The following is a 12,957-nucleotide window of genomic DNA, read 5'->3' as shown; positions in this document are numbered from 1 at the left end:
CTCACTTGATAACCACATAGTAAATTGTCTTCACCTCTATTCATATAACCATTTCACATGTCGTCTTGGTTGGTAATTCTACAGAAATATTTGGCAGCTCCGTTAAAATTATTTTGGCAGTTTTATCTTTTTCAACACTGATAACACTAGCAGAAGGATCATTCGTATTTGATAAATGACCAGTAATATTTGTCTCAGAGCCATTAGTTTCTATAATAATAATTTTCAATTGAGACTGCTTCCGTTGGACTGGTACAGATTTGTCAAAACGAACTGCGAAATTTGAATTTGGTGAGTTATCGGCCGAATTTTCTGGTGACTGTAACATCGAAACCGCTTTATATAAAACCGTTGGCTGCTTCTGAGCAGATGTGATATTTGGCGATTGATATCCCATAATCATATGAGGCATGGAACCCAACTGAAGAGTAGGATCTGTGTAATATATAGAATTAGTGTTTATCTGTAGTTCCGATTCCGGAACCACGTCTGGAAAAGATGTACTCGCAAACTGATAACAATCGTTGGAAAATATCGGCTGTAAGACGAGTCCGTCACTTTGGCAAACTGTGTGGACCTCGTTCATGGGCTGAATGTTTGGCATTTGATATGCTTGAATTAAATTAGAATACTGTCAGACTTTATGCTGCCTCATTTTATATGCGTTGCGTTGGTCGCCATAAGCACCGGCATAAGGTTCTGAATGACTAGAACGGCCGTGGCCATGATGGCTCGACGATGCTACAAACAGAAACATCGGATATTTACATTTAATCGGGGATTTAAACGACGGTACAATTACCACAAACCACAAAAGTGCTCTCGTGCCTTCTGTTAATGCTACATTCATTGTTAAGCCATGCGATAAAGTAAATGAAACATAAATTCAGCCCAATCAATAGGGACGTTGAACTGGATTTCTACACAAGACTTAGTTTGCGGATCAAAGTGAGTTTTCGAAATAAAAGTTTACGATATTAAATAATTACCGCATTGTAGTTAGTAAGTTTTGTTCGGATTAACCCCAATATGATTTATATATTAATTTCCCGAAAACTACTAGGAAGAAGAAAAATGTAGATGATTGATGACTTACGCGAGAAGAATGAATACAGGAACTGAAAGCCAAAATACAAGACCAGGAACCAAACGAAAATGCATAAAAATGAATGAAAATGTTAATAAAAGTAATGAAATGGTAATGGTAAAAAGAAACAAGGTAGGAAAACGCAGTCATTGATTTGTTTGCTCACACACCAAGGACCCGAAACATTATATACTAACTATATTTTAATAATCATTATTATCGAATATATCATTTGTAATCATGTTAATAACGAATATGCCATATATAATTTATAGGAGTGTTTTGTCGGTTTTTAAAAACCTTTTTTTAGATAATTGTGAAACGCAAAAACTGGTTTTTAGTAAAAAATATCGGTTTTTAATTTAAGAACCTATTTTTTGTGACAATACAAATTTTAAATAATCAGCTTTTGCCAAAGGAGGCAAAACTACTTATGGTCTATTTAATTTTTAATATTGAAAATCTCGTAGTACTTTTTTCCAATATTCTATCACCAAATATTTAATACGATAGTTACGATTATAGTTAATATTAAGTAGATTATATCTGTGAACTTTATTCAAGGACTGATATTAAACAAATTAAAAATAGATTCTATGACACGACTTCAAATTTTGGACAGCCGAAAGCATGATCCTTTTGTGTGTAGTAATCCAGCATTCTTCCATTTATTCCGAAAAAGCGCAAAAAAACTATTGCTATGATTGTATAATATGATCTTATACAAATAATATTTTAATTTATTAGACACAGACAACATCGACATGCATGTGCCACCGCAAGCACTTATCCAAAAATTAAGAACATCAAATGACAACGATTACCGATTGACACGAAACGAAATGAAAAGAAGATAGTTTTAGCTCATAACAATAACATGATTTTGAAAAAAAAACAGACATATCAAAATGAATGAATAATGAGGTGCCATCCCAATGACTTAAGAAGGTATTATTAAGCATATGTTCAGACATGCGACCTAGTTTTGTTAATATTTTAGTAAGCGAGCCATCCAAAAACATAATCATAATTTAAAGATATCTTTAACAAACCTTTTGGATGATACTGGGGCCGCCCTTCTGAGTAGCCCCTCGTAGGAGCACCTCTACTATGTTGATGCGACCTGGAACCGCCGCTACTTTCGCCCCTACTCCTACTTCTCCCCCTTCCTCCTGGTCTGCTGCGGTCACCACTCTGCCCACTCACAGGCACACTTCGAGGACCTCCGCCTCCTTGTTGATGCCGCTAATAAATGATAAATTTATATTATTATATTATACCAACGATAAAACTAATAAAATAGAACATTACATTAGCAATTCAGATTTTTTCGTAAAGACAAACTTCTCTTTCCAGAATTTAAATATTCATATAAAATAAATATATTTTTATTTTTAACTTACCATCCTTCTTAATGTATTCATTGGCCTCCTCAGTGTTTCACTAATTCGTCTTGCAGGAGGCTTTTTAGGATTTGAACTAGGAGTGTGGACAGCGCAACATTTGATGAACACACCCATTACTATAATAAATGCTAACCCCATTAGGACTACAAAGTACCAATATTCAGTTACCCACTGGGCTAATGTGAGTAAAACTTGTTTATTGAAAAGCATATTTTTCAATCTGACTAATGGACCTTCGGCATCCACTGCACGACATTTTAAGAAAACATCACAGTAACCCTAAAATTGTAAATTATAATTTGAAAGTTATGATAAATGATCAAAATATTAAATAAAAAATAGAGCTTGCTCTAATATGATATGGAATAAACATAAATTTTACCTGAAAATTATCACAAGGGGAACCTGGACGCAAACTGATGCCACCGGGTGGTAAGCCCACTTGGTGAGCAAATTCACTTGTACTTCGGCATGTTGCAGGATCTGTTCCATTTTGACATGCCAATTCACATAGTTTACGCTTATCAATATTTGGAATGATACTTGATGTCAAAAAGCATTCTGTTAAATTCCATTCAAGACATATAGAACCACTACACTCTCCATTTATACACAACTGGGTACCTGAAATAAAAGATGTAAATACCAAGTGAATGTATGTGCCTGCTTTTATAGATGAATTTCTGTTAAAAATTTAATTTTTATAACGTTATTAAATATTGATTACATGTCAACGACTTCAAATGTAAAAGTAAAGTTTGTTTTTGTAAAAATAAATGTAACAAATTATCAATGTAAAATTGGTACAATTGCGCGATATAATAAAGTAAAAATGCAATTTTTTTATAATTTCAATGTAAATTAAAATTTAATTACCATTGTTGCAACGTGTCTTGTTTGCCATCGGTTTGGGTGCTGGACATTCTGGTGACAAACCATTACAAGTTGAGCTCCAAGAACAATCAGATTCTGATTTGCATTTTGTTCGGAAAGACGCCGGCACAAACCTAAATATATTGATATATAATATTATATACCAAGCATTACATTGAATAAAGAATTAAACTTGGGACGTGTATATTTTCGTTATAAACTATTTCAATAAATTTAAAAAAATTATATCAGCACAAACAATAATTATTTTTTAGGATAAAAAATTCTATAAATTCTGCAAATCAATATTAAGACTTTTTCACAATTTTGATTTTTATGAATCATGCTAAATGAATTCAACTCATTTTTAATATGCAACATATCAGTAAATTCATCAATATTTCTACGTATTATTGCACATTACATAAATTATTTTAAATCATTGAATTTGTTTCATACCTGCATGTATCACTAAGGCAGCATGGTCCTTGGCTTGGACTGCATTGTGTATTTGCTCTCCTGTTACATCCACTGGCGGTACTATTTTTTAATCTATCAATATCGCTGACAACTCGAGGATAACAACATTTATCAGTGCACTCCTCATCATCATATCCTTAATAGCAAAAATAATACAATACAAATTAGATATATTATTCACGATGCGATTTAGAAACAACTCCAAGAATTATAATTTTAGATCTGCTTCAGATTTAATTCATTCTATTACGTAAATTGAACTTTAAAATATTATGGGTCAAGTTAAAGCATTAAAGTATAAATATATTTCAAAATCCAATATAGTATCTCACCGCAGTCGCATTCTTCCCCAGCTTCCACAATCTTATTTCCGCAGAAGGCACCAGCAGATGCTTTGAAACAATTTCTCTTCTTATTATCCTCGATGGCGTCCAAAACGTTTGAGATGTTGCCCACGGAACACGTTGAAAACTTACTATTGTTTGGTCGGTCACCACTTGTGGCACTAGCAAACATTATATAATTTCCATTGGCACCACCAGGACGACATTCCGGGGGGTAATCATGCTGAGGAAGAGAAACATGTACAAATATTGCTTGCATATTATTAATGTTCTGTAATTGCTAAATTTCTCACCGGTGATCCAAAATTATGTCCGATCTCATGAGCTAGTGTAAGTTGAGACACTTTCGGAGGCACTCGACTATTATAATTGACAAAAGTGATAATCCCCGTGTTCAAAGACCTCTTTGTCGATTGATACATTCCTCCGACTGTTTCAGTGTATGTCTTGTATTTCTCACAGATGCCCCCCGAGGCTCCACTGGCCGAGGCTACCCAAGCTAGGCCTAGGGTGCCACCAGTGAAGTCGCGGTAGGTGAACACGTAGGCTAGGCAAAAGTCTTCGTGATTTCCTAAAGAATGAAGATTTAGAAAATTGGACACGTCGATGTTCTCCATGCAGAATTGATTAGGTTCTCCTGCGAAAGGGTAGCCACATGCAGAATCATCATCGATCTGGAAAAAATAACATTAAATTATAAAGATAGGTTAATCTTAATTTTTTTTCACAATATTCTGAAACGTTCAAAAGATAATGGAGTAAGTAGAATATATCATACAAACAAACTTTATAAACAAGATGTTTACAAATATTGATCATATCCAAGAATAGAACTAACTGCTACATACCAATTGGTAGTTGCTATAACGTTAGTTAAAATTAATTGAAAAAATATTTCATATGCATCAAAATTATAATAATCTTACCTTTATCCGTTGGACTTCAAATTTGATATTTCTATGTTCTATTCGCCCGTCGAATTTTGTATCACGATATATATAATTCACAGCCGTTACATGGTGAGCGATTAATGACAAAATTTCCTCCCGAGTCTTTTCATCAACTTCTGCCTTTTTGCTGTAATCCTTGTGCTGAAATTAAATAAATGTATATTTCTGAATCAACATAAATAAGGCTAAAACGCTCTGACTTAAGAAATGTCTTTCGCTATAAGCGTCATGTAAAGGCGACATCGCCATGCAGTGTAACGAATTTTGCTTCAATAGTCATCACACGAGTCACATTATTCAGAATTCTAATTTGTTGTTGTGATTTGTTGTTTTTCACCAGTATAGTTGAATATTTTTGTAGGTAATAAATGGTAAATCTAAAAATATCATGTGAAGCAAATACTTGGTGGTCAACAGGCTCGTACAACAAGACGAATGGGTTAAAGCAGTTCATGCTGATATAAATATTAATTTGAACGGTAGTCAATTAAATAATCTGTAATTTACTGGTCGGTATATAAATTTAAAAAGTGAAAAATGAAATAAAATACTGATAAAACAGCCGGTATAATTTTATAAACTAGCAAATACCAATAATAAGAAAAATACTTATAAATTCCCTTACCTCTGCGAAACCTTCTCGAATATGCCTCCATATCAATGGATCAGTTTGTATAAATAATGAACAGGTATTTTTGTTATCCTCCTTATGCCTACTGGCCCTTTTGTGTCTCGAATGGCCCTCATTTGCTTCTCTAGAATATTTATTGTGCGTTTCCGTGTTCACGTCTCGTTGACTAAGAACTTTTTTGAGAATCTCGTTACTTTGCGTATTATTATTTAAAAATTTATACTTGTTACTAGGATGTATCACTGGAATTGGAGGCGGATCGTCCACGCCCGAAGCTTGGACCTGCTCCATCCATTGAAGAACGTCGTCGTTGATTCCGCAACCAGGCACATGACCTATTCGAAATAAATCATTATTAGAAATAATGGGAGAATTATACCTTTGTATCTTTTTGTTAGAAACTGAGCAATTGAATTATCACGAAATAAATAATTTCAAGGTTCAACTTTCAAGTTTCAAAACGATAGGCAAAAGAGACAACTTTCACTCAATTTTCAAACAAAATTATCTAATTATAGTGCTTTGTTGTTGGTTTCGTTTTCGAATATCAAATCTGACAAGTTTGGGCCTCTTCGCACGCATTTTATTTAGGTTAATTACCCTGGAGCGCGTCAAAAGCATCGCATGTGCGAATTATCCTATGATGTGTTTAGAATTCAAATCAACGACAAATCGTCGACGGCTTACAGGATTTTAACAGTTGACTGATTTATGATTTATATGATCAGATTAAATTGAGATAGAATGAATTAGTTGATCAAAGATTTATAGATCGTGAAGGATTAATATACCTTAAATGAATTAAACTATTCATCCGCATTTGCATTAGTGCTTTACTGTTGAGATCTGTAAGACCAATTTTGTCTGGGTAATATGATGGTTATCGTATTGTACATATTTTGTGCTTTTTAGATTTAACCATGAGAAGCAACCCGTAGATTGACCCCCTATCTGTGACGATTATATTAAAAATCTAATTCATTATTATCAAAATACTAGTATATACTGAGAGCAGTAAAGGGGTATGGTGAAAAAATTAGGTCTCTTATTATCAGTAAGTTTCTCTGTTTTATTAAAATTTTATTATTTACATAGCATTATAAAAAAGTACTTATATCTGAAATCCATTGCGTTCATATGCTATGATATAATTTCCAATTTTGATTTCTCGGAAGGTGTGGTAATTAAACAAAAATCCAGTAGCAAAACTTTCGCACAACACTTTTTGTGAAATAATAAAGTTATGCATTATTAACATTTTTGCATTTGTGTCTATTCCGAACACCAAATAAAACTTTGTCACAATCCCCTGGACAGCTATTACATGTAAACGAAATTACTTTCTGCTCCTCTCACTGTGTTTCATAAAAATGCATCACAGCTAAACAATGTGGTGGCAATTTATTAAAATTAATTCATTAATATTACTTTATATTTATTTCAACATTATTTTTTCATTTTAGTGAGTGTTCGTGCAGAATATAGTCAATTTATTTTAAGCTGATTCAAATAATATGTAAATGGAATGAATAAAATATCAGAAAAAGGTGAATTTCAAATATGTACAATTTATTTAGCATTTAAAGTACTATTAGTGATGTGGAGGTAAAACTTATTGGGAATGATAGGTTATTGAAATTACAAAAATCGAGAGTGTTAATCAAATAAGTTTCAATTCTTTCTGACCTTTTTTACCATAACTTAAAAAAGGGGTTTTGAGCCAAAAATATTTGATTTGATACGAAAATTTGATAGTTTTTGAAGAATAAAAAACCAATATTTCAATGACTTATCTATATTTTCTTACCAATTATTAATTCCTAATTTTCCTAATTCCTAATTCCTAATTAAGACATTTGAAATGTGCGTATGCAAATGCATACATATGCAAATTATACATGCGTGTAGAATTAAAATAAAAACAGACCTAATTCGATTTTTTGCAGTGATATTATAAATCTGTATTATATCATTGCAACTCAACTTATATGCATTATATGAAATTCAAAATTTCAAAATTTATACAAATACAAAATTTATAATTGTTCATTGTTCATATAAATAAAAATGCTACTTTAATTTTAAAAACATATTTGACCCAGAAAATAATAAGCAAAAAATAGCACATTTCGCAAGTGTGTATTCAGCCTAACTTTTAGCCATTTTCCAACATTAATATCGAGCCATAACGGAGGTTTTTCACCGAAAAGCCGTTTTAATTCCCAAAAGGGATTCCTCCCCAGATTATACTCATTGTCAATTATGAAACGATTTATATTCATAGTCATTCAGGGTTCTTTGAAGTATTCATTTTTCATCGATGTCGGCATTTTTAATTTATATGTTTTAAGTGAAACAAGATTCATTTGCATTGATTATAATAAAGTTAATTGAGTTTGTTCCATTACTTCGCCGTAGGTGGAATTAGTCTGCTTCATATTAAAAAAAGTCGTTTGAGACATGGTAATGAATGTATTTGATGAAAAACTTTTTTCATTTGATTATAATATAACAATCTAAAAAACTTGTATTCTGTAAAAAAAGTTTTTGCTTTTGAAACTTTGAAAAACATATTTCTATATTATCTAGGAATAATTCAGAATATTGTTCGATAGTTGGTTGTTTGAAACGTGTTATGTGTCGGAATATTGTTCATTTGGTTTACAGTTCATTTAGTATAATTGCTGGAAGTTAAATTGCTACCGTATCTTATTCAGATTCATGTACTAATGAATGATAAGTAACTTTAAGGAAGGATTTCAAGTAAAAAGCGGTAAAATATAAATCCGGAAGTACTTGCGAAAGCAGAAGTGATCAAATCGGTTTTTGCCGCTCGAAAGTCACGTCGTTCCGACGTACATTAAAGAAAACAAAAACAGCAAAACATAGAAGATGAGCGCGGAGAAGTTACCGCGCGACTGGAGCAAAAAAACACATATGCATTTAGATTGTTTTGGGGCGCCATACCTTCTCGAAGGGACTCATAAGGGTCGGCTACGTCTTTCTCGTTGTAGATAACGGAATGAAAACTGGCATTGTTTTCCCCTGGGAAGTAGTGTCGCGACTTTTCAACGTAAAACGTTCCTTTTGACTTGGAGATGATCTTGCCCTCGAAGACGCCGTCGATCACCGACCCGAACACGGCGCTGCCGGGGTCACCTGCGAGATAATTTGACATTTTAAGACATATTCTGAGATGAAAAGATATAAATTGTATCGATGCTTTTATCTTTATCAAAAGAAAACATCAGAAACATAACATATTGTGTAATATAACCGGAGCATCGAAAATCCTGTTAACCATATATTCTTTAAATACCTTTATCTAGACACAGCACACATATTTTCTATATAAAATATACTAGTTGAATTGTGATATATGTAAATAACTTCATAAATATAATATAATATAAGAATTTTCATGATTATATTACATATTACATTTATTACATCATATAGTTATACCTCATAACATATATAATTGTTATTTCTATTTCAATATTAGGATAAACAAATTGTTAGTACCTACTTATTGATTAAAATTATATTACTTTTATTATTTTTATATCCAAAATCCTATTGTTGCATATTGTAGATTCACATATTGAAGCCTGAAACTATGGCCGAAACGCATAAATTTTAAATAAAATTTAAAAAGAATCATATTATCTATTTATTTTACGCCTCTGTTATATTCAATTTTACGTTTCATGCTTTATGAAAATGTCATGTCTAAAAGGCTTTTCGTGTGCAATTATTTATCATCAAATCATACGAGTATATCTAAATTGCATGCTATTCCAAGGTAATAAACCAGAATTCTATTAATACATAGTTGTAATCAGATTATATTATTTTACTATTATTGCTCATAATTTATTTTTTTGAAAGCAAAAACAATTAATTAAGCTCTTATCGCTTTTAGGTGTAGCATAGCCATCAATTTTGCTAGTTAGTAAGTGAAAATTAACTCTGTCCATTTTTTCAAATGTATGCCAAAATGTTCAGAAGCTTTTAAAACGTAAAACTTTTGAAATATAAAAATTTTCATTTTCAATTTGTTTGCGATTGCATTAATTTAACCTACGAGAATTTAAAAATTACTAAACAACATATTCAAACAGTTGTAAATTAAAAGAAAATTGAAAATTTCAATAAATTTTCTAATCATTATTATTGCCAAATCTCATGTTTCTAATATTTTATTAAATAATATCCTTAAAATAAATCCTTATTATTATATATATATATATATATTATATTATATAAATATTAATATATGTATATATATATATATATATATATATATATATTACAAACGTTGTTTTGCTAAATATGATATATTCTAAACAATTTCTAGAGAATAAAAAAAAAATAATACTTTAAGTGTATAAGGATGCGTTGTTTGAATGCTATATACAATAAGGTATTATAAAAACAATAAACCTCATTAGTTTGTCTATATTTTGTCAATACAATCAAACTGAAAGTTTTATACACTTTTTATAGAAAACATAGTATAATCCAATCCAAGTCTTTCTTGGTCTTTCGACTTATTGATTACGTTTCAAGTTTTTCAGATTCTTTTTGGATTCTGGATTTTGTGTATAATTGTAAATAATATTACTGAGCTTATACAAAATTTTCAAATTTAATTTAGAAAATGAATTAAGAATTTCTTCTTTGACCTGCTTTTTGATGCCTTCAAAAAATTTGTTATCTAGACTTCCTACCCCATAGACAGGGTAACTTGGAACGGCCAAGTAGCCGTTTACAGGTTTAATCTCTTATTTTAATTTTAAAGGTATTTTACAAAATATTTACACGTTTAACTAATGCTAAAAAACTACCAACGGAAGAAAATACTTTTATTATGGATTTTCAAAGATTACCGTTTATCTCCAGATAGTAAAGTCATAAGAATCAAGGTAATAGCTGGTTATACATCTTTTTTCTCTACTTTTCAATTCCTTAACTTTACTGGTTTTTGACACATTGCTGGTGGACTTTTTTAACCCCGGACCTTCATATATTACTATCTATTCTTCGATAAATTCTGCGATATTAAAATGTTATTCGGCAAAATGTCCATTTGATCGATACCAAATTTAGGTTTTGCATTTTGAAAATGTTTTATAAATACCAATGAGTATATAATTATACAAATGAGATCTATCAGAGCACCGTGTTTGAGAAAAATATTTCAAAAAAGTTGATATTTAATTTCTAGTACTACACTTGCGGCCCGTTTACTAACGTTTTTGTATATAAATAAAACTACAAACAAAACTACTTACCTTTAATTTAATCATAATTAAATAATATTCACGTAAAGCATCCTATTAAATGTGATTGAACATCATCTGTCAAAATAGTTTGACATTTCAGATATTAGCCACCGTCCATTGTTTTATTCAAATTACGCTTCTACTAAAATTTTCAAATTAAAAATGTAAAGTTTCTACACGATTTTGAAATATTATCTCACCTTTCCGACCATCTCTGGATTGGCACGAATTTTTCAAGACTAAGACTGGCCAAATCGGTTTAGCCGTTTTCGAGTTTTACTTGGACATTTGAAAGAAAGCTCCATTTTTATATATAAGATATCCTTATAATTACCTTGCAGATCTCCCTCGTACACATGCGACGTGTCGACCCCATGGATGAGTCCTTCCGGCCCATGGACCTCTAGCCGATCGCTGAAGGCGCTCAGGTCCCTCCTCAGCCGTAGCCTGAAGTCGTGCCCGTGCGCCTTAAACCTCAGCCGGAGACGACTCGATTCCGACTCGAAGTCCGCCGACCGCCGGACACGTTGGTGATCGCTGTGCACTGGCGCCGAGTCGTAGTGCAGCGGCTCGTAATGCGACACGTACTCGCTAAGGCGGCGCGCTGAAGAGGAAAGAATAATTGTTAGAATTCGTAAGATTTTTTAAATTTTCTGTTATTAGCAGGTATTGTATTTCTAATTATATTTATTTGATTATCTATCTTCATGGAAAATAAAATCAACTGTACATGATCCATTGATGCAGTTCTTCAGAATGTTGCGGTATAGATAGTCAAATGAAGAAGAAGAGATGAAAATGAAAGTTTTACTTATTATTAGACCTATTTATTTATTTATTTATTTATTCATAAGCAAGCCGTAATCAATAATAATAGATATTATTTCAGGCTCTACACGCTTATTCATAGTTAATATTATAAGGATAGTAATTTTATAATAATCATAGTAGCTGCACGAATTTCGCTTCTGAAAAAAAAAGAGCTGAAAAAAAGCAATCGAATTCATCATTAAATTCATCATATCAAAATCTATTTGACCATCAGTCAAGCTTAAAATTCTTGCACAAGGTTGAAAGTTATATTCATTTGAAAACGTAAAAATTTTAAATTAATAAAATAGCAATAAAAAAAAATGGTTGTACAGGCGATCAAATGGTCAGACTACATAGATAAAGTATAAGGATTAAGCAAGAAAATAGTTATTGAAATCAAATTGAGAAAATTCAGTAATGTCATAAAAAGCTAATTCTTTAAAAAGTTTAACTAGGGAAGCATGAAACTTTTTGCTGTCTAAGTTTCAGATATTGAGTGGAAGTTTATTCATAAGCTGAATACCTAGACCGTCGATCGTATTGAAAGAGCTGTCTAATTTATATGTGCGCGCCTAAGTCTGTGTCTAGTGTTGTAGTTTGAGGAGGACGAAGCCATATCAAAAAGTTTCGAATTGTTTTTGATGAAAGATAATGTTGCCAGCGGAAAAATGCATGGGACAGTTAGAATATTGTATTTTTTAAATATGGGTCTGCAGGAGGCTTTACTGGGCAAGGAAAAAATGATTCGAATAGCTCTTTTCTGAAGCTTAAATATTTTAATTAGTTCGGATCAAAAACCCCAGAATTGTATGCCGTATGAAACGTAAGAATAAAAGTAATCTAAAACAAATCATTAGGATATCTTTTTCAATAGTCTGAGGTGTATTTGTTCTAGCAGTTTTCTTGCAAGAACATTTGGGTGAGCGGTAAGCCTGTTTTGGTACTTAAAATTGATTTAGAAATTAATATGGCTTTCTTTTAACACACTACTGGAATACTGACTCCAAGCACGTGTATTAATTTTTATTTGAGTTGAACCAAAAGAAATAAATAATTTTAAAGAGCGGGTTTAAAGGTCTGGGGTT

The 12,957-nt window shown here is 31.7% G+C and overlaps 1 protein-coding gene across 1 annotated transcript in view; it reads right to left on the bottom strand.

Annotated features, from left to right (window-relative positions):
* Positions 1-634: 634 nt before the first annotated feature.
* LOC113373521 (disintegrin and metalloproteinase domain-containing protein 10-like) overlaps positions 635-12,957 on the bottom strand; it is a 184,009-nt gene continuing 171,686 nt past the window's right edge. Inside the window, exons 2-13 of the mRNA XM_026613814.1 lie at positions 11,394-11,663; positions 8,739-8,930; positions 5,766-6,106; positions 5,117-5,281; positions 4,484-4,864; positions 4,179-4,413; positions 3,826-3,982; positions 3,370-3,500; positions 2,876-3,117; positions 2,491-2,772; positions 2,140-2,332; positions 635-741 (exon numbers count right to left, since the gene is read on the bottom strand). Coding sequence (XP_026469599.1) covers positions 635-741; positions 2,140-2,332; positions 2,491-2,772; positions 2,876-3,117; positions 3,370-3,500; positions 3,826-3,982; positions 4,179-4,413; positions 4,484-4,864; positions 5,117-5,281; positions 5,766-6,106; positions 8,739-8,930; positions 11,394-11,663 — 2,696 coding nt within the window. The remainder of the gene's footprint in view (positions 742-2,139; positions 2,333-2,490; positions 2,773-2,875; positions 3,118-3,369; positions 3,501-3,825; positions 3,983-4,178; positions 4,414-4,483; positions 4,865-5,116; positions 5,282-5,765; positions 6,107-8,738; positions 8,931-11,393; positions 11,664-12,957) is intronic.

Source organism: Ctenocephalides felis, unplaced genomic scaffold, assembly GCF_003426905.1.
Source record: "Ctenocephalides felis isolate EL2017-DRISC unplaced genomic scaffold, ASM342690v1 CF-g0.4_SCAFFOLD_01604, whole genome shotgun sequence".
Classification (NCBI taxonomy): Eukaryota; Metazoa; Arthropoda; class Insecta; order Siphonaptera; family Pulicidae; genus Ctenocephalides; species Ctenocephalides felis.
Note: the sequence above shows the minus strand (reverse complement) of the source record. Positions and strands in the feature narration are given on the sequence as shown.